This window comes from Ambystoma mexicanum, chromosome 1p (assembly GCF_040938575.1).
Source record: "Ambystoma mexicanum isolate Mex_15411 chromosome 1p, UKY_AmexF1_1, whole genome shotgun sequence".
Lineage (NCBI taxonomy): Eukaryota > Metazoa > Chordata > Amphibia > Caudata > Ambystomatidae > Ambystoma > Ambystoma mexicanum.
In genome coordinates this window covers 1,047,374,874-1,047,397,862 of record NC_090921.1, presented here as the reverse complement: position 1 = coordinate 1,047,397,862, position 22,989 = coordinate 1,047,374,874, and the positions used below count along the sequence as shown (strand labels likewise).

The window sequence follows — 22,989 nt, the reverse complement described above, 5'->3', positions numbered from 1 at the left end:
TGCAGTAGCAGGGGCTGCGGCTGAAGTCGGAAAGTCGGGTGCTGAGTGTCCCGAGTGCACCGAGTGTTGGAGTTGGAAGTTGGAGCTGGAAGTTGGATGCCCATACCAGCGCTCCAATTAAAATAAAACACTGTCAGAACAGCCTGCGCCTGTGCTCAATAGCCTACAAGAGAGGTGAGGTGGTTACGTTCAATACAACCTCAAAAGCCTCTCAAATGCTCAGTAAAACCGCGTGGCAACTGAGCTAAGTTGCACAGTGAGGCTATTGCAGTTAACGAGCGGTTAACGAGCTGCTGAGCTATTGTACTGCTATTTTTCTGCCTGCATTGCTTGTATTGCCTAACCTGTTGTGGGTTATATACGGCAAATTGCAGGACAAATTTACAGTTCTGTAATGTATAGCAAATATATTGGCAATTAGATTAAACTGTTTGTGTGGGTTTTTGCCTTGTTACTGGGGGTGTCACAGCAGGGTTAAACACAGCTAACCCAGCTAACCCAGCCTATTGATACCTGGCAGTGGAGACCGTAGAGGTTATCCAGTATTTTGAACAATCCCTCACTGTCTACCACTGTTTGAGGGCTTGTTTGCTTGTTATTTACACTGTGTCTGCGGGCTTGTTGCCTTTGAGCCGTTCAAGTCTTTGGTGGCCGGTGGCTGGGCACCCTGTGCGAAAGAAAATAAGGAAATCAAGGAAATAATCTACAGGGTGTCTTGTGCACGGAAGTGCCGGTTTGATACCTGTATTGCGACTGTGGGCTTTTGGACTTCGAGCCTCTGAGCTACACAGGCTTATATCTCTTTAAAGTCCTGTGTTGGAGGCCATAGGGGTTCGATTTTGTGAGTGAGGCCCGTTTGGAATTGTCCATAGTCGGTATCAAATAGGGCGATGAAACTGCAGAGCAATGCACTTCAGGATGACCCGAGAACCCCAGAATGGGAGGAACCAAAAATAGCTAGCAGCCCGATAACACATGGTTTGAGGGGGGCTTTAGAAGTAAACGAGAAGGCCCTGTCTCCGGCAAGGGGGGTCCAACAGCTTCGGGTACAAGTGCATGCAGATCCATCTTTGTCCCCCCTTACTACACCAGTAAGAACTTTTGGTGGGCAGGAAGCAGAATCTATTTTGGCGGAAAACGGGAAAAAGGGTCTCGAATTTACAATAACCACAAACAAAATTCAAAAAAAGATTGATGAACATTTTGGAGAAAGGATTCAGTTGTATTTATCAGAAATGAATAAAGATATGGATACACCCTCAAGCCCTATTAGAAATCATAAAGGGTTTAGCGAGTCTGCCAGACCTGTTCTGGACCTGGACACAAGTGATCAAACGCTAAGTATTATTAACTTGTCTGGTCCAGTCACTAACCTAGAGCTTGCTGGACCATTGCAGGAAGCAGTAATAGAAGCAGCATCAGTCCTAGACTCAAGTGCCCCCGAGGGGGAAAATGCAGAAAAAAGGGTCCAGTCTAATGACAACACATTGAGTGCACTCAATTATGTTCTGAACTCGTTGGTGTCCGTTTTTGAACTTTTGAAAACTGAGGTGCAACTTCAATCTGGCTCGCTAATGGAAATGACGAAGGAGGTGGCTGCTCTTGATGGGGCAGTAGTGGGTTGTCGTAATGTCATCAATACAAATGTGCTGTTGAAACTACATGAAATACAGCTAGAGTCAGTTAAACAAGGGCTGGATATATCAGCTCTTCAAAGGCCTTGGCCAGCAAAAAAAATATCGGAAGAGACTGACAGATCTCTAAACCATGCTTTGCTGTCCCAACTCCAATTGTTAAATCAAAATCAATTAGAGCGGACAGCGAAGGAGCCATTAGAGGTGGTCAGTCAACAAATGGATGATACGCCGTTGTCAGAATCGATTCTGGAAGAGTTTCGGAGACTGGCCAATGTGGTAGAGGGGTCTCAAGAAGAAGATACAGCTGGTAGACTGCCCCCAGTCATCCCTAGCATTCAGTCGGACTCTCAAGGTGAGGAGACCTTAGCAGTTCGTCCCCAAAATGCAAACCTAGGGGGGAAAAAGAATCGAAAAAGGGAAGCAAGAAGGGTGAAAAGACTGAAAGAAAAAGATGCTGGCAAAAAATGGGAAAAAAATCAAAGAAACAATTGAAAGAAAAGCATGAGAAGCCAGATACTAATTCACCTGTGAAGAAAGCTGGTTCTTCTCATCCAGCGGTAGCTGAGGATGACCAAGAAATTGTTGAACTCGAATCAGTGAATAGTCCACAGGAAAAAAGTGAGGGTGCGAAGATGAACAACCAGGGAAGAGCCCTCCAGGATGCCCAGGAAGATGGAAAGAAAATTGGCCTTAATAAAATCAAGGCCACATTGAGTGGGACATCAAGAGGATCACAAACAAATAAGACTCTGAACAAGCAGGAAGCGGCACCAGCCTCTTCTAACTTGAAGAAGGTCATTAAGTTAGCACCCATTTTTCTTAAAGTAAAACAAAAATCAGGGTCGAACTCATCCCCAATTAAGGGCGGGGCCACAGTCGAACCAAAAACTAATGTAAAGATCGCCCAAATTTTTGGGAAAAAATCTACAGTGCAAAATCAGAAGAAACCCACATCTCCGGTGGTAGAAATAAAACTGGGCGAAGGTAAACTTAGGTGTCAGGGAGACTTGGCACTCCTCCCAGGAAAATCAAGAGTACCGGAAGAAACTGCAAGCTCATCGCAGGTGATTACGGGAAATTTGGAACAAATGTCCCCACAGAAGGAGGGAAAAACGACCACAGATTCACTTTTCGCGATGCCAATTATTTGGCTCTCCCTAACTGCCAAAAAGCAGACAAAATTTCGAAACCGTGGGACCATACTTTCTCTTCTGAAAAAAGTTCTGAGTTTGTTTCTAATTAACAGCAAAGACATAGAATCGGTTAGATTCCCTGACCCAAACAACCCTCTCCTGGCAGAAGTGGGCTGTGCATCTAGGGATGTGTTCCAGGCAATTGAAGATGCAAAATCGGACTTGAGGATCTTGGACATATTGGTTCTAAAAAGTCAACCAAAACTATTGCAGCCACGGAATGTGGTAGCTGGAACGAATGTCCACTTCCAAGAAGGGACCATCAAACCACCCCCGAGATGCCTAAACCCACATGTGAACAAACAAGTGTTTCCAATAAGGACAATACCTTAGCCCTTCTGCCAAGTATTCTAACTGAGGTTTTTCAGAAGCTGGGTCTAGGGTCGCAGCATCTTTGAAAATAAGGGGATGAGAATTATTTGTTGGAATACACGGGGGCCAAATAACTGCACCTCAAGGGCCATAAAGAACTATCTGTTTGATATGGGAGATGTCATAATGTTGCAGGAGACTTGGCTCGTAAACCGCATAGTAGTTGAAGGGTATTCAATTGTGGCTCAAAGCGCAGCACAGAAAGCCAGAGGGAGGCCGAGTGGGGGGCTGCTTATTGCCTTTAAAAACTCAAAAATCAAGGATGTTGTCTCCACTGAAGGGTTCTCTCAAGGGCTACAAATGTGCAAAGCTACATTCAGAAATGGGGTGAGTGATAGAACAATGGTTTTCTGCAATATTTACTGGAATCCATCTAACATGTTGCTCCTTGCATTCCTTGATGTGTTGGCCAAGGCATTGGGTGATATGAAATCTGCCTTCCCAGGGGCGGATATAATCTTAGGAGGTGACCTTAACACACAATGCATTGATCTCCCAAGGAATAAGAGAATATCTGTGGGGAAAAGAACCACCAAAAATGGTCACTTGTGGGTAGAGTGGTTGAATGACTGGGGTTTGAAAATGTCTAATGGGTGTCTTCCAGGAGATGTCCCTGCTAATCCAACTAGGATTCAGGGTATGTCTGCCTCAATATTGGACTACCTTTTTCTATCTGGGGGTCTCTTTGAACAGAAAGTAAACCTGAATATAAAAGAGGGGGGGGGGCGGTAATGACCATCTTAGGTTGGAACTCTTTTTTTCCAGAAATCTCAGCTGAAACTCTGCCACGGATGCCTCAGAAGCTAATAGCTCGGAAAGGCAAAGTTCGCCTAATGAAATATAAGGCTGGGGGAGCTGATTTAAATGAAAGGCTTTCTGTGATACCAGAAGAAGTTCAAAGAGAGAACTGCTCCCCATCAGGCTTTATCAAATTCATTTGGCAAATTTGTCCTCCGAAGGAGGGGGTGGGCCTAAACATATACACCAGCATGTCTATGACGAAGAAACGATGGCCAAAAAAAAAGATTTAAATGGTAGATTGAGGTTCATAAAAAAGGACACTTCCATCAGTAAAATTGAACAAGGGGTGCAGATAAGTCTGCTTATAAACAGCTATAAACAATGGTCAGTGGCTAGGAATGTAAAAAGGTTCCAACAGGATGGAGAGCACATATTGGAGGTTTTAGGTAAGAGAGATGCTAAGGGGTTTTGGGATACCATGCATGAAATGGAGGGGGAAAAACTACCCAATTGTGCAATTTGGTACCCGAGGGTGAGTGCATCAAATACCGAAAATCAGTCTTTGGTCAACCAGCAAGAACAATTTGCGACTATAACATCATGGCAGAATGGTGGCTCGATATTAACACACTGGATATCGAGGACATCATTATGAAGGCTTCGTCCTCGAAGGCGGCAGGTGCTAATGGGCTGACTTATCAAGTTCTGAAGAGAAATCCAGTGTTATGGCCAAGACTGCTTAGTTGGCATTTTAGGGAAATTTTGACTCTGAAACAACTACCATCATCATGGCGCACTGCTACAGTTATCCCATTATTCAAGGGGGGCGATAGGGAGGTGGCGAAAAACTATCGTCCCATCGCCTTGCTGGATATTGACAGCAAGATTTTTATGAAAATCTTGCTGGGGGAACTGGAAGTTTGGGAAAAAAAAGCCAGAATGCTCTCACAATGTCAAACTGGGTTTAGGAGAGGTCTCTCAACGGCAGTGAATGGCATAGCACTAAACCTTCTGAGTGAAAAAACCCATGGGAAGGGAGGAGAACAACTCTATGGTGTCTGGGTAGATTTCTCCAGGGCCTTTGGCCAAGTGGACAGGGGAAGGTTGTGGATGAAATTAAGAGCTAAAGGCATCCCAGAGGGGCTCCTGGCAATGCTTATAGAATTCCACAAGGAGAATGACATTAGGGTGAGATTCGAAGCAGTGGGTCATCTGTCAGAACCGTGAGAGTGAGCTGGAGGGTCACACAGGGTTGTCTTGGGGCCCCGTTATTCTTCAACCTGTATACTTCGGACATGGAGGAGTTTCTAGTAACTGCAGCGTTGGCCAGTCCTTCCCTAAATGGTAAGAAAATACACTGACTGGTTTACGCCGATGATGTGGTAGTTTTAGATAAAACAGCCATCGGATTACAACATCTACTCAATGGTATTCACAACTATGCAGCCGTAAACGGGCTCTCCCTGAATCCTAATAAATCAAGGGTGTTGGTATTTAGGCAAAGGAATAAAAAAATAGTATTTCCAGGTTGGTTGATTGGGGCGGGTTGTCAAAAGGGTAGAAGATTTGGTTTACCTGGGCTATAAAATCTATGCCACACTGGCATCAAGTAAAGCAGAGTCTGACCTTGAGACCGATGCAATATACTGGGCACAAGATTGCTCTTGGGAAAGCTTGATTGATGGTCACTCGCATCAAAAGACGATTGCTGTAGTGAAGATGCTTGAGGACTGTAAGATAGAACTGTAAAATTCTTTTAAAGATTGTGTAAATTGTGTTGGAATTGGTCTGGATGCGAATGCTTTGTTTATTAACTGTATAATTTTTTCTTCTTTTCTTTTTTGTTTTGCTAAATTATGTACTTAATTTGAAGCTTGTGAAAGGTTATATTTTTTTCTTCTGTAACCATATACAATAAAAAAAAATGTTTAAAAGCAACTAATAGAGCGCCACCCATGCACTTTTGTGGCCTGCTCGCCTTCACGCGCCAGAGGATCACTTGCATCCCAAACCCACAAATGCACTTTTTGATGCATCACACCCACGCACGACAAGACATGGTCATCTAAGCATGGCGAGTAAAGTCCAGGAAATGTCAACGATGTGTCCCTGCTGCCTTGCGTGGGTGCTTGTTATGCTTCCCAGTGTTCGCTGCTCTGTGCTCAATGTCTGTACCAGCGCTCAGCAGGGGTGACACGTTCCATCTCGCACCATGTGACCTTGAGCACGAGGAGAACCTTGAGGTGCTGCCTCGAATGGGGGCGAGGGTGTACTGCCATGCCTGTGCCACCCAGTGGAAACTAGGCCCCTGTTCTAAACCTTTGGAAATGCAGGAGACCAGGGGCAGGCCATTAAGGGCTTCTTTGCATGTCACTAGAAGAGGCAATTATCTGAAAAAGACAGGATAGAGGCAGAGCCTGGAAAAAATGTGCGCCAAATAGTTATTTGGTCAATGCACGCTTCTAATGAAGTGCCTGCTTGCTCGGAAGTTCATGGCGAGTTCTCGCCGTTGCCCTGATGACCAGAAGGAAAGCTTGTGTCTTGGGATCCGTGGCCTGGAAACACCGTGCTAGGATTCCCGCCATTCCTTCTACTCATGGGGGCTCGGCCTGGCTGGGAACGCTGGAGCCTTCCCAGGAATCACCCCTGCCTGGCCTTTGTCCGGCGCCGCCGAGTGAAAAAGGGAAAGCAAACTAGCATGGCAGAAAATAGGTGTGGCGCCAGCAAATCCTTCACCTCCTTGCCTTTGTTGCAGTGGTCCCCTGCCTGCAGCCTTTCTCTGCGGTAATCTGCCCAGCTGTGGGAGCCCCGTTAATAAAGACTGCAATCAGAAGCTTGGAAAAGCAAGCCCCATATGAGTACACATAACTGGGCAATTTTAAGTCGCACAAGATGAAAGGCAAACTTGGCTGCAACCCAAAATCTTCCCAAAGGGCATGTAGTCTTGAATCTTTCTTGTCCCCTCTCAACCAATCACTATTAATGGTGCCTTCTTGAACACGATGTGAGCACAGAAGTCCCCATTTTTATTTTTTATTGTACATGTTTTATTGCAAACCTTAAATAGTATGGAAAAAGGAAGGACTCCCAGGTGCACTTATAAACAAATAATTAAGTGCTTTCTCTGTCTAATTCCGGGGGGATAATGTCTAACATTGAAGTGGAGATAGAGAAAATAATTAGACAGTTCAAGAAAGTACAATGGTACAAAATTAATCAGTAAACCTATATTACATTTTATTTATTCAACCTAAGACATCTATAAAAAAATTAATACAAAAATACATATAGTAAAATTCTATGTATAACAATGGTGATGGTGACTATACTAAAGACACAAAAGGTTGTCTACTAATCAGAAAACAATTGTTTCGGGTTCGTGGGAAAAACCCAAAGATGACACAATGGTCTGTGTTAATACTTTTACTAATTTAAGTCTGAAACACTGGAAAGTTTTTCGCGACTGCCAAGACCAAACTACAACCCCCAATTTTTGCCTATAAAAAAAGCATGTCTATAGGCAACTGGGTAAGCAGTAGCAAACTAAAATCGAAACATACCCCTACTCAAATTATTATACACTATGGGGAATGGACCCCATGATAGGACATCACCCCTTGCGATATGCAGAGCTTATAAACTCCCCAGTAAAAGCAGAGACATTGATATAGGTACCAACAAAAAATGGCAGCAAAATAACTTTTCTAATTGCAACACCGACCACGTGATAAATCTCATCAAATGCTTCTGTGACCTTCAGTACGTGGGAAAGACCAACAGAAAAATAAAAACCTGCATTATTGAACACCAAAGTTGCCTAAAAAATAAAGTAGAAAAAGCCCCGATAGTTAAACACTTTATTCTTAAAAACCGTGGCCATGAGGATTTCCCATGTACTGTATTACAAGTCATAAAATATCTGTATGCCAGCCAAGAAGAGGAACTAGACACAGCCAGTACCTGAAAATATACAGCAGGCACCAACACTTGGCAATCACAGAAATAAAATGACACGCATGCTATTGGGGCTCAGTCAAACCAAAATCCGTGCCCTGGCCCTACAAGACGTATGAAATAACAGCAAACACCTATCACTCTGGGGCCTTGGGGAGCTGATAGCCGCATTCCTGGCTATATTGTCGAACACTGAACCAATCTGCAAGCCCTGTGACCCAAGAGGAGCAAGATGCAGTAGCCAGCAAGAGGGGACTGTCCTGGCAAACCTCCTTGGTGCTGTGCCACCAGGCAAAATGCTCAGAGGAATGTGTAATCTCTGTACTCTCTGCTTTCCCAAGGAGATACTAACACCTTTTGGCAGAAGCCAAAAGGCCCCTCGCCACCTCCATAGGAGCTGTGGATTTGTAGCTATGCCACCCCTGCATCCCTCACATGATGGGCAGGGACGGAAAACTGTGCATCTAAAATGCCATCTTTTGTTCCCCTTCGTGCATAACTGAATCCAAAGAAGTAGGATGCATACTTTCAAGATTTAGCCCTGTCCGGCACTGAACTCCCATCTTTGGGGCCCATAGTCCAATGCTCCAACCATCGTGCTATCCAGGTTTCAAAACACAGCAGGCAAATAATGACTTACACAAAACCTTCTTTCAATTCATAAGTAATTATAAAGACGTTTTTTCACAGAAACCACGATCTGTTTTAAATATACATGCTTGTATACCATTAACATTTCCCTACATACATTTTCATAGCCTGATACTGACATAATCTGTTTGAGGCCAAACAGATGTCTGCAAGAAAAAAAGGGTAACACAAAAACAGCCTTGGTCACCCTGCATCTAAATGTTATTGCGTCTGTAGAGCTGCCTGGAAGGAAGATTGATTTACAAATTAATTTTCCCCGCTGGCGTTGCCAGGTTGCCACAGTACCCCGTGAGAAAGTCCATTCGCTAGGATAGTCAGTCCTAACAGAACATACAGAAAGTACAACCTCTCTCTGTTGCTAGGAGCTCCGTTCCTCGTGCATGGTGCACTGAACAGAACGTACACCTGCTTCCCTCATGTTATCCAGATCTAAAACAACTGTAATGAAGCACAGGTACGACAACAGGGGAGTGAGGGGTCAGAGGGAAAGACCCCAAGACACTTTGCCTACTAGAAGCCTTCTTCTGTTTAGGAAATACTGAAAGCCCTACCCGTATTTCGATTGGGGGGGGTTGTGTGTTCCCAGCAGTACCAGCAGCATGTCCACTGTGCTGTGGGAAGATTCACAGCCAAAATGTCACTCACCGCTCAACAGGGTGCAATCCCCAGAACTGTACCCACACCAAGATACTTAGAAGCCCAGCGGATCTGCAAGAGGCCTTATCTGTTGTAAAACGGAGAATGGGGAACCACCAGATCCCAAACACAGAATAGTGGCAACGTACATGAGACTTAGAGAATACCACAGTGACAACAGACCTGTTCTCACCTACTCACTGTGGTGAGTAGGCTCTATTTAAGGTGCATCCGAAATTCACACATCCCCATGGAGCACTCCTTCCTTAAGTCATAAGCAAAGCAAGGGCTCTTATGACCAACAGCACTGTTGACCTCTGTTGCTCAATCCCTGTCCCTCGCCATATGGAAGCCCAGGGAGAACCATCCTGGTGCTCAGTCCAGCAGAAACTCCAGGAATGCCCCATACACAACAGACCTGGGCCCGCCCTCCTGAAGTTTAAGCCCACTGCAGACTGGGGGAAAAGGGGATTAACCAACAGCATTCTCAGACCCACAAAGCCCCGCACCAGGATCAAAACTCCGGGAAAAGCAATAGGCCGGCCTTGCCATCTTCTCCAGAATTAACTTTTTGGGAGGAGAAAAGGCTAACGGGAGTATTATGGGACATGACATGTGCTTTATACCACAGGCTGTAAGGAGAAGGGGCTATTAAAATATATATTTATGGGAAGGGGTGCTCCTGGAAGGTGGATCATCTTTGATAGTAAGTACTTTGACGAGGAAGAAGGACATGGAAGTAATGAGTTTCAAGAGCCTGCAGCAGGAGGAAGATGCAGCGGGGTTCCAATGAGTATATGCCATGCAGAGCTGGACATAAACGTGACAAGGCGGATATGTTTTTTGAAAGTGCTGAGGTCCATTTTTTTCTTCAAAAATAAGAATTTTGTTGTTTTGAGTCCATTCAATGTGCACCGGACCATGTGTATGATTATTCATTGTTAATTGTCAATATGCTGTTGGATTTTGGTGCAAAAGGAAAGTGATCAATTCTACACTATTAAATTGTACACTTGTGTATAATTCTGCTCTGCCTCTCTTTCACAGCAAGATCAGTTTGGCATGTATGCCTTATACAGCAAGAACAAGCCCAAATCTGATGCACTACTGGCGAGCCATGGGAACTCATTCTTCAAGGTAAGAGATGATGCATGTTCATGTGGGCACACAGTCTGATGCTCAGAAATGGAAGTCATTGCAGTCTGCCCACCTATCTAGCTGACCCATGCCATGCACCTGAGGCAAAAGGGGGCAGGCGAAATGTTTGCCCTTCACTTAGGTGAATCATGAGGATGGTAGTCAGAGGGTTCTCTGCAGACAGTGATAGGGTGCCTCTGATTGTGAATGTAAGGAAACATTATTTACCTCCAACAATATTTTGCAGCTTTCATTGGTTTTAGATTCACATAGTATGCTTTGGCCTCTCACTAGAGAGGTTAGTCCTCAATATGACACTTTTTTAAGTGGGCCAAGCACACACACCAATGGATTTCAGAAGCACGGGTGCTGCACGAGTCGGATCTCATGGATTAATCAAATACACCTCCCCCACTCTCGATCCAGTCTCCTACAAACACAGTGCCCTTTTCCATAGAGAAAGAGATACAGGGTAGCAGGTGCCATACCCATGATAGAACAAGCCTAACTCCAAGCACCCTCCTCTGTTCATACTGCCTCCTATTCACTAAGGAAAGCCCGATGACTTAAATTGGACCTCACTGACGAGGCTCAACAAGACCAACACACAACTGGGGTTGCTTGTGTTGTCCTATTTGAATAAGAAGGAATTTTACCCATGGGAATTACCATTGGCTAAGTAGCCTTAGTTGAAGCATTTACAGCTTCATGTTTTGGTTTCGTCGGTATGTTCTAGTTAGGAATACATGCAGATTTGAGCCACTGCCCAACAGGTATAAATCATCACATGCTATTGTTATACCATTTGCTTTTTTATTTGCGTTTTGTTTGTACTTAATTGTTTAGCGCCTTGGCATTGGTTGTTTACATGTAATTGTTATGCAACCAATACATAATGTATACTACTACTTAATGCTACTAATGTGGGAAGAGTTCAGAGTTTTCCCCAACCTCATCCCCATGGAAGGAAATGAGATAGAAATTCTGCCTGTGGAATATCGAAGGCAACATCATGCCTATTGATCTGCTCAGCAGAGTCTATATTCCCATTGGTATAGCTACAAGTGTACGGGCAGACAATTCCACAAGGCATGGCTTCATTATAAATCCTCTTCTCACCAAGAAGCCCAAGACAATTGTTTACATCGTATACTGTGGGAAGAACGTGTGTTTCCACTGCACAAGAGTTAGTCACAAATCGAATACAAGTACGTGATTATTCTCCAGCATGGGGTCTGGCATGGATTCACATGCTCATGAATATTCCCCGTCGTCAGGCTGGGAATCCTCGGTAAAGAAAAAATCAGTATCAGTTTTGTTTCTGATCTGTCTTTCGTAGTAGTAACCAATCACTGATCTCTGCGTCATACTGACCACAGCCAATGACTGCCCTCTACCTAAGCCCCGCCTCTGGCAGCCATCTTCAGATTTTTACCGCACGTTCAAGTGTTGGGATCCTCGTGCTATTGCTCTCGAGCGTTAGTGCTATTTTTCACGTTTTTTCTCCGAAATATTTCTCTTTTTTCAGTCAAAAGAGCCTCAAGCTCCACCGTTTCTTCATCCGATCAACGGGGACCCGTGTCGGATTCGTCTACGCCCCTCAAGGGTGAAGATTTCGTCGAGCCACGCTTTTGGAGGACTCCAGAAGTTTCTCAGGCCCATCTCGGACATGGCCCAGGAGAAGGGAAGCTCGACGCCCGGAAAGCTGTTCAGGGTCTGCCCTGGATGCCAGCTTCAGAATGACTTCAAGGAGGACGAACACTCCCTTTGCCTTTACTGCCTACATGAGGACAAGACACACGTGGAGAAGGACTGTGCGTTTTGCGGCAATATGTCGGAGCGGACCATGAAGGACCGCCATCAATGTCTCGCCAACTGGCTGGAAGGAAAGAGCCCGTCAGGCGAGAAGAAGAAGTCCGAGCGGTCTTCTAAGACCTTTGAGTGCGCCCCGGCGACGGGGGTCCAACAGAAAGCCAAGCACCGCGAGTCCGCTGGCACCGGGAGCGTCAAACGGTCGGGCTCTACGGGCGCCAGGCAGGGCGCATCCTCCCCGGCGCCATCAACCACGAGCCAACGCTCTGGCTCGGGTAAGAGGAAGGCTGAGCACCCGGCGAAACTCCTGGAGAGACCCCGGTCGTGCCCTAAGGCCCCATCGGAGGGGGAGCGAGGTGGTGACCCTCCCCCCAAGGAGAAGGCGGTGAGCGCACATAAGGTGGTGAAAGCCTTGATCCATCTGGCCAAGGCCTCTATCGAGACAGTCGCGGCGGCCCTGGCTCAGCCTGTGGAGGCTACACTAGTGGTGGCGACCCCGGGGCCCAGAATCTCCCTGCCACCGCGGAGGGAGTCCTCTTTCATGCCCATCGACAGGACCCCCGTGAAACCTCCGACGGAGAAGAAGAAGGGGGGGCAGGAGGTTGTCGTGGACTCGGCCTCAACCTCTGAGGAGGAGCTGATCGAAGTCTTAGGCCACGGCTCTGGCGTGGAAGAAGGCCATCCTGTCGGGAGGGACCCCGACGTGGAAGACGACGAGGGCGTCGAGGATGCCGACGGGGCACCTGATCGCCCGTCGGATCTCCCTCAACCAGTGCCGCAAGACAACTCGGTGGCCATTTTGTTGGCTATACAGTGCTTATGCTCAGAGATAAGGACGAGACTGCCGTTACCACCAACGGAGGAACCGCTCCCGACAGGGGACCCGGAGCCAGGCCTTTCTGGGAGCCCTCCCCCTAAGAGAAGGAGTCATCTTCCACCTCCTTTTCAGCCATCGCGCCCTGTTCAACCCTACTCCCCGTCCACGGCACGTGGGGATGATACGGGGACTGACACGGCCGCGACGGGTACAGACGACGAGGTTTACGACGAGGATCTCCCGTCGTCACCTCCCACCCGGGCTTCCCCGTCCGACGAGATTGGGTCGTTTCACTCCATGATCGCCAGGGCATCCAAGCTTTTCCAGCTCTGCCCGGAAGAGAAGAAGAAGGAAGGCTTCCTTTATCAACGGCGCGAGACCAAGAGGAAGACGGTCCTCGCTGTACCTCGACTAGACGACATTTGGGATGAGGGCCTCGCCCTCCTCAAGAACCCATCCACGACGCCGGCTAGAAGGGATCGGTACGAGAAGAAGTACCGGGTCCCGGACGCGGCCCCCTTGTGCTTTCGGGCACAGCCGACCCCGGACTCGGTCGTCTCTGCGGCGGCCAGGAAGAAAGCGGGGGGGCGCGGCCTCTACGTCAACCCCCCCGCCGGACGGCGAGGGAAAGAAATTAGACACGATGGGACGCAGAGTGATCTCGTCGGCAGCGACGACGATTAAGGCGGCCAACGCCTTGGCTATCGTAGCCCGCTATGACAGGGAGTTGTGGTAAAAAATGGCCCCTCTGCTGGACTTCCTACCAGACGACAAAAGGGCGGAAGCCCTAGAGATCTTGCAGGAAGGAGAGGTGGCGTCGGACCACCCCATTACGATTGCGACGGACATCGCTGACACTGGATTTCGCCAGTTGGGCAACGGCGTGTGCCTTAGGCGGCGTGGATGGCTCAAGGCTACTGACTTCCGTCAGGACGTGCAGACCAGAGTCTTGGACATGCCTTTCGACGGAAACAACCTGTTTGGGAAAACAGTGGACGATTCCCTTCAAGCCATCAAGGCGGACACGGAGACGGCCCGGGCTCTTGGGGTTCTCCAGCAGCGGCGGCCGCCCTTTCGGAGCGGCTGAGGCAAACAGGGTGCCTCCAAAGGTTCCAGCGGCGGATTTTCCACCTACCGTCAAGCGGCCCGTTCGTCGTCACAGGAAGCTTACAGGGGACGAGGCAAGTCAGGCGGACCCCGCCGTCGTTGCCAAGGAGGACAAGGCGGCAAAGCCTCGTCGAAGCAGGACTGAACCGTCCGCGGGGTCGGGCCCCCACCGAAGCACCCCGGTGGGAGGCCGGCTGGCAAGCTTCGTCAGCGTGTGGGAGTCCATCTCCACCGACCGTTGGGTGCTGGACGCCCTGGCTCAGGGTCACGCGCTCGAGTTTCTAAAGAGGTGCCCGCGCGTCCCCCCTGTGGCCAGGAAAGAACATCACGTCCCTCAACTTCTCTTGGAGGTAAAGGCGATGCTCAAGAAGGGCGCCATCGAGCTCGTCCCAAAGAGGCTTCGGGGCTCCGGAGTTTACTCAAGATACTTCCTCGTGAAGAAGAAGACGGGAGGATGGCGTCCCATCCTGGACCTACGACGACTGAACAAATTCATCAAGGCACAGAAGTTCTGGATGGTCACCCTCCAACACGTCCTGGGTCAACTGGAGGAGGGCGATTTCCTGTCGTCGTTGGATTTGGAGGAAGCCTACTTCCATATTCCCATCCTAAAGGGACACCGAAAGTTTCTCAGGTTCGTGGTCCAAGGGCGTCACTACCAGTTCAGAGCCCTTCCCTTCGGTTTGAGGTCGGCACCCAGGGTGTTCACCAAGTGCCTCGCACCGGTGACGGCGCAGCTGGGCCGAGAGGGGATCCACGTCTACCCCTACCTGGACGACTGGCTCATCCGAGCAAAGATGAAGGAGCTCGCCGTGGACCACACGGCAAGGACCGTCCAACTGCTCACGGACCTGGGATTCTCCATAAACTACGGCAAGTCCCACCTGGTGCCCGCGCAAGACGCACTGTTTCTGGGAGCGAAGCTCGACACAGTGTCGCTTCTGGCCTCTCCGTCGGAGGAAAGGACGAGGGCCATCTTGGGCAAGGTGCAGCGGATGCTGGTTGCGGACGCGGCCAGGGTGAGGTCCATCAAGTCCCTCCTCGGAATGATGTCTTCTTGCATTTATCTCATCCGCCTGTGCAGGCTCCGGATGCGCCCGTTGCAGGAGTTCCTGGACGCGCGCTGGATCCAGACGACAGGCAGCTTCGAGGAGAGGATCACACTCGACGAGAGTTTCCGACGAGCGATCCGGTGGTGGGGCACAGACCCCCGGCCACCAGGAGACAGTGACCACGGATGCCTCCCTGGAAGGGTGGGGAGTGCACACCGAAAATCTGCACGCGAGAGGCCTTTGGCTTCCGACGGAAAAGTCCCTCCATATCAACGTCCTGGAGCTCCGTGCAGTGTTTTGGGCCCTCAGGTCCTTTCTTCCATCCCTCAAGGGCAAGGTGGTGAGGATCTTCACCGACAACACCACCACCATGTTCTACATCAGGAAGCAGGGCGGTACCAGATCCCCAGCCCTGTCCAAGGAGGCGCAGGATCTGTAGCATTGGGCCGTCGGCCAAGGGATGTTTTTGGTGCCGTTTCATCTGGCAGGGATAAAAAAACACCATCGCCGACTCGCTCAGCAGAGAGCTGCGCTCGTGCCACGAGTGGGAACTGCGACAGGATCAAGTGGACCGCCTCTTCCGACGGTGGGGCACTCCCCAGATCGATCTATTCGCGACGGCGACGAACTCCAAGTGCCGGAGGTTCGCCAGCAGGTTTCCCCAGCCGAGGAGCATGGGCGATGCTTTCTCGTTCCCCTGGGAGGGCCTGTTTCTATACGCGTTCCCTCCATTGCCATTGCTGATCCGGCTCATCAACCAGCTCAAGAGGTCACGGTGCAGGATGATCCTCGTCGCACCTGCGTGGCCGAGGTAGATATGGTTCCCGGACCTTCTGGACTTGTCAGCGTCCCCATCAATCAAGCTGCCAGTGGACGCGGATCTTCTCTCCAGGGAAGGAGGCGCCATCCTCCATCACGACCCGAAGTCGCTGAACTTGCAGGCCTGGCTCCTGCAGGTTGGAGTTTGGAGGATACGACATACCGGCCGACTGCAGAGAGGTTCTTGCAAAGGCCAGGGCGTCCTCCACTCTTAAATGCTATGGCCACAAATGGAAGAGGTTCTCTGTCTGGTGCCACGCACAGAAGATTAACCCTCTACGGATTACGGCTCCCCAGGTACTGCCATACCTTCTGACGCTGGCCAAGGCTGGACTGGCGCACGCGTCCATCAAGATTCATCTTGCTGCGATCTCCCGATACACCAGAACCACGGGGCGGACGTCTTTGTGGTCTCATCGTCTGGTGAAAGAATACATGAAGGGACTGTTCAGATCGTTCCCGCCGGTGAAGGCTCCGGCCCCGGCGTGGGAGCTCAACGTGGTGCTGACCAAGCTCATGGGACCTCCGTTCGAGCCTCTACACTCGGCTCCGTTGAAGTTCTTGTCGTGGAAAACAGCGTTTCTTGTGGCCATCACCTCCGCACGAAGAGTGGGAGAGATCCAGGCCCTTTCCTGCAAGCCCCCGTACTTGACTTTTCACGACACAAGGGTAGTGCTCAGGACGCACCCCTCCTTCATGCCCAAGGTGCCGTCGGACTTCCACCTCAACGAACCCTTGGTGTTGCCTGTTTTCTTCCCGTCGCCTTCGTCGCCGGCCGAAAGGACTTTGCACTCGCTGGATGTGGCTTGAGCGCTGAAGTTTTACGTGGACCGCACAAAGTGTTTTCGGAAGACGTCACAACTTTTTGTGAACTTTGGACCTGTCAATCAGGGGAAGGCTCTCTCAAAGGCCTCCATTTCCAGATGGCTCTCCGGCTGTATCATGTACTGTCACCGGTTGGCAAACCGACCGCTGCCTGGCCGTCCGAGAGCCCATTCCACCAGAGCGATCGCAGCTACCACGGCGTTCCTATCTGGTGTGCCCTTGCTGGACATCTGCAGGGCTGCTACGTGGAAGTCGACTCACACCTTCACGAAATTCTACTGCGTCGATCGGGATTTCAGGGAGGAGTCCAGGGTCAGCCAAGCAGTGCTGCGCAATCTGTTCGCCTAAGGTGAGCCTGGTGAGGAGGTAAGAATTGCTTAATGTTGAGTTTGATGTAATGCTTAATGTTGAGCCTTTGCCACCTCCTGTGGTTGTGCATGTGTGTACTGCTATGTATTCTTTATTCATGAGCATGTGAATCCATGCCAGACCCCATGCTGGAGAAGGAACAAGTTACTTACCTGTAACTGTTGTTCTCCAGCATGGGTCTGGCATGGATTCACATGCGAACCCTCCCTCCTACCCCTCTGCGGCTCTTCACTTGGTCATACTGCCACTTCACGTGCTACCAAATCTGAAGATGGCTGCCAGAGGCGGGGCTTAGGTAGAGGGCAGTCATTGGCTGTGGTCAGTATGACGCAGAGATCAGTGATTGGTTACTACTACGAAAGACAGATCAGAAACGAAACTGATACTGATTTTTTCTTTACCGAGGATTCCCAGCCTGACGACGGGGAATATTCGTGAGCATGTGAATCCATGCCAGACCCATGCTGGAGAACAACAGTTACAGGTAAGTAACTTGTTCCATATAGCTACTTTGTAAGTATTGTCCAAAGAAGACACTTTCTTCGAGTAGTCACTCTGGGTAACTTTGCTGCATGCACTAGTCGCAAAATCACAGACTTTGCATAGTCCTGCCATGTAGTGTTTTGTTCAGACAATTTTCACAAAAATGTTGAAATCCATTTTATGGATGTTGACCCTAAGGCTAGTCTATACACAACCTCTCCCTGTAACATTGAGAGGTTGCCATTAATGCCTCTTAAGTCCACGCCTTCACAGCTCTTTCTTCGCCAGTGTATTTAGTCACTGGCATGCATGGATTTGTTAACAAAAAGTAGAGTTGAAGACATCTTTATTTATGAGGCCTTCCCATCACCTGACTATAATGGTTGACGTTGGACAGTTCTTGATTTGTATTCAAGAGAAGGTCAGATTTAATTTGTAGGTACTTCTGTGCTTCTAATGACCCTAGAGGTGAAATGGTGAGTACCCCCTTCCATGAGTCCCAGATGTATAACTTCTTGAAGAAAGGAAACTAGTGTCTTAAGTGGGTCTCTTTCTTTCTCTCTGTCTCTGTCTCTCTCTCCCTTTCCCTGTCAGAAACAAGGGCTCTGTCAAATGCTTAGGGTATTAGACAGATGACACAAATGTAGTATTGATATTTAATTGTAGATTCCTTTATTGGAAGTGGGATAAGTGGCAGTTAGCAGGTGGACACGCTGCTCTTGCTGCATTTCGTTTTGTGGACCCTGTTTGTTGCTTTAAACAGCAACGTAACATTGGAGGCGCTGGAATTACAAACTTGGCCCCTTTAAGTTCCTGTGCCTGCTGGGAACACACTGCGAGCCCCTCTCACCTTGACTGGCCTGGTGTCTCATAAGCTCTTTGGAAAGCGAAGTGGGATAAGTGTCAGTTAGCAGTTGGCAGGTGCGGTGCGGCTTTCCCGTACCAAATAATTTTGACTACTACTCACGGCATGCTATACAACTTCAATGACCGGTCATTTGCAGTAAGCCCTAATGCATAGCCATGTTCTGAATTTGTGGTCAGTAAAACTTTAGTAAAAGTACCGAATGACTCATTTAAAGCCCTAAGAAACATTGCATGTGAATTATCTCAGAAACTGACGTGCACGAAGAACGAACTCCGACAGCTTTGCTGTCATGCTAGAGAAATGCTCAGAAGGACGTCTCATTCTGGCATCTGTTTGAATAGTAAATTACATACACGGTTGGTCTGCAACTGCGAGGCTAGTTCCTTTTGAGCAGTCCTCCGTGGGTCAAATTTGCTAAACACATACGCAGTTGGACTGTGACTGTGGGGGGAATCCCTTTGAGCAGCCCACCGCGGGGAAAAAGTTCAAGGCACACACGCGATTGCACTGTGACTGTGGGGGTAGTCCCTTTGAGCAGTCAACCAAGTAATATAGTGATAAACAAGAACAGTTGATTGTGCTACAGGGCTAGTTCTTTTACAACAAGAGAAGCCCTGGTTGATCTGGGGTTTTGGTCCAGCTATAATATCTGCCTTAAGGTCTACTGTACCTATCAACTGGTGACAGCTATGAGGGCTGGCCTACGAAGCCAAAAAGGAATGCCCTCTTATCCGGATGCCATTTTACCGGATCCGGTGGGCAACAGTCATCTGTGTCCAGTTGGGGCTAAGTGTTGGTCCCCCACTTTGGGCCACCCAACGAGCTCCACCTCTCTGTGCTCCGCCACCCCTCTGTCATACACCCTTGGATTCAAAAGAGGGCCTGTCATCTACTCTCTCCACGGCCCAGCAAATGCCATCAAACCCTAATGGCCAGTGTTACCCGGCTTCTTCTCATAAAGTGCTGATTCACAATTCTGAAACTGTGGGTGCTTTTACTATTCCTGCCATTCCTAATGGTAGACTGTATCCTAAAACTCCCAAACACCAAAAACTGATGCAGCCTATACCGGGACAAACCTTTATGGATAATTGCATCTTGAAAGCAACCTCAACAAGTACGGAAATTAAATTACAAAAAGCACTCAGAGGCAATGCTATGTTGGACCACTCAGGTATGACTACCCAGGATTTCTTTGGCAGCAATAACAATATCACCGACATCAGTATTATTGAATGCGCAGACAAACCTATGGATCTGCCTTCTGCTAGCAAAACCTCTCAATCTGAAGCCAGAGATTATGGGTGGACCCTCCCAAAATACACCAACTGCCCTCACGAACATCATTGAGAAGATGGAGGCGGCTAAAACAATTGCCACTAAGGATGCAAGTACTTGGGTCGATAACCAGGTGCACGAGGAATCCCCAAGATCACATCATACTCTCAAAGACCTGAATGAACGCATTCGACTGACTCATCTGACAGTTTCAGCCCTAAATGTGGTGCTTAGCTCTTTCGTCGAACTGTACAATAGCATTTGGGCTGAACTAAAAAACTCCCAAAGATTAATAGTGGAAGTCAACTCTAAAATTGACTGTATTGGCAGAGACATTCTGGTGGAGTGAACCAACAAAGTTGATTGGATTGGAGCTGAATTGTCCCAGAGGCCTACAGCACAGGCCCAGCTGTTGGGCCTATATGGTGGTTTAACCACCTCAGCTGCTTCGCAGACATTGCCAACAAGAACTGAGATAGAAATCTTGGATAGCGCGGCCCCTCCAGATGCCCCTACGACAAGTCCAATGCTGGTGCCATGCAACGTAGAAGGTGCTGACTGTCCTCCTGTGAGGGCTGCATCCCCTCCTTTACCTGCCAACTCCTTACTAAATCCTCCTAATCCGAATGCCATTGCCAACCATGCTCCACCTGTGGTTAGTGCTTCGACTCAGTGCGGAACTTCGGAGATCGGTGCTCCTAAAAAAAAAAAAAAAACCTGCCCTACGCAAACCAAGATCTATTAAGCGGAAAATGGCAACGAAACGCCTAGCTTGGTGCTTGCTGAAACAACTGCACTTTCTTTATTTAAACCAAACCTCGGGGTAATCTCGGGGGAGCTGGGGAACCCTGCTGCCATTCAAATGAAACCACTCAAATGGTCGACTCAATTGCCCAAACTGACATGCTTATCCCTGCCAACGCGCAACTCCCCTGTGCGGCGTTAACATGCAACTTTGACATTCCCTTGGAGATCCCGAAGGTCGCTGGGTCGGACGTTCCTCAACAGCCATTGAACCAACCACTGCCACCCCCTTCGGCTCTGCGTTGGGGATGTGGCCTTGGGAAAACCAAGATCCTTGATCAAGACGTCATATCATTGGACCCAACTATGGCCCAGGGGCCTGGCCTCTATCCTGCCTATGACAATGCTGCATCTTCTGTGATTCAGCCTAAAGGCCCCACAAATGCTCAAAGCCTTGGTGATGTGAAAACCGGCAGACCATCTCTGCTGCCAATTTGGTGCCCCCCACAGGATACCGCCCCCATGAAGAAGAAAACTAACCACCTTCACATCTTTGCACCTTCTTTGGATTCTGGGGTGGGGTGGGGGAAGTTCCAGGAGGACAACATTCCTCCGGCAACCCTGTATCCATCTATCTCTGCAGGCATAAGAGACTTGGTGGAGCGGCTTCATAAACCATCTTCAAGGCCCCTCCTCCTACCTCTCAAGGACCAAGCCTAAAAGGTCCCCAAAGTCAACGTCTGTCCGCCCTGCAGGGCCACTCACACAACAACACTTCTAATAAGAAACCGCTGAACTGAATCAGAATAAAGAGCCTGCTGGACTTGGAAATACCAATCTGCATGAACAGATGTAATGTCTTGAATATATTTGCAGAAATACCTGCTCTTTCCCTGATCTCGTCCAAGGATATCGCCAGGGTGGCATTCCCGGACCGAGACTGTCGGGATATTAGCCTGTTACTTCTTTCTTCTCCTCTAGTTAAGGAACTTATCCTTACTCAGACTGGGCCTCTGAGGGACTTGGGCTTCGAGGTGGAACCCAGACTATCTTGGGAAACAGAGAAGCATAATTCAGCTATCGTCCACCCAAATTCTAAACTCCTTGTTGACCCTTTGCGGGGTGCTCCGGAATGGGCAGAAGCAAATAAACCAGTAAAATAGCAGGTTTCAGATGTTGACTGGGCTACCATCATCTCGACCCTGTGGCAGAAACTCGTCCCATAGCCGGCCCATCACTGGGACTGACCCGAGTGGTGCCTCTGATCTATGCTTGTCATGGAACTTTAGAGGCAATCTCCACCTATTTACCAATCCGGATTGCCTGCTGCTGCTGAGAGACGCCAATATTGTATACCTTCAAGAGACCTGGATGACCTTGATCCAATACCTAGATGGTTACCAAATCTATGACCAGTTGGCCAGACAGAACTTGGGGGCTAGACCAGCAGGAGGTCTTCTGATCGCTGTTGACAATTGCTTAGGCCTCAGGGGTAATGCTCTTTTGGGCCTTCCCTTTGGGGCTCTGGGTGTGGAACTCTCATCTAGAAATGGCAATTTGAAGTTACTAATCATTAATATCTATTGGCACAGTGGTATGGCGGCAGCCGATGTTTTTGTCACAGCCATCTCTCAAGTTGTACTTGATTGGTCTTCCATTAATGACTCTGGGCATGTTATGTTAGCAGGGGATTTAAATTGTGACTGTGTATTTGAGAAGTCTCCATTTGAAATCTGTGAGATGAATATGGTGGCCCTTATGTTGTTCTAAGAAAAAACGAGTGGGTTATGTATGGTATGTTGGGCTGGGCAATGTTGGATTACATCCCCTTGTGGGCTATTCAAAACTCCAAATTGACAATCCCACTTGGCATACCGGGCAACGTGGAGACTCTACCTCCATGCTTGATTACATCTTTGTGGATGACCATTTATGTAAAAGGTGCGCATTGTTCAAAATTAATATGAATAACTGGAGTGACCATGGTATCCTAACAGCCACCTTTAAACTAAACTATCTTTACGGGACATTGCAGATTCAACTACAGGTTATACCTAATCCATCTGGTACCGCTGTTCGATGGACACCAAAAAACATTGACACCCTTAATCAAAATCTAAGAGCAACGCTGAATCAAACTACTCTTGAGTGGAAAATTGACACTCTTAACACTACAGCTGTCATGTCTCTTGTGAAGGCAGCTGTAGATGAATTTGGTAAACGGTCTGTTGGCTACGTTCCTGTTGCTCGGCATACCCACTGCTACAATTCTGACTTAGCGCTGGGTAAGACTACCATGCATAAAGAACTTAGGCGACTCAGGTCATCGAATCTTGATGGGGCCATACTATGTGGACCTATTAGAAAGATTAAACAAATGTACAAAAATGTGTGCAAATCATTTAAGCATCAGCTTTTATAACAGGATGCTGAACTAATGCTGCAGACTCTTGTTAGGTCGAATGTGGGGGCATTTTGGTCCATTGTAAATGGA

The 22,989-nt window shown here is 48.4% G+C and overlaps 1 protein-coding gene across 3 annotated transcripts in view; it reads left to right on the top strand.

Annotated features, from left to right (window-relative positions):
- Positions 1-22,989, top strand: part of LOC138447912 (pleckstrin homology domain-containing family G member 4B-like) — a 1,180,303-nt gene that overhangs the window by 1,023,265 nt on the left and 134,049 nt on the right. For all 3 annotated transcript variants that reach the window (XM_069604450.1, XM_069604440.1, XM_069604433.1), the window contains exon 16: positions 10,232-10,321. In XM_069604450.1, the coding sequence (XP_069460551.1) occupies positions 10,232-10,321 (90 nt within the window). The remainder of the gene's footprint in view (positions 1-10,231; positions 10,322-22,989) is intronic.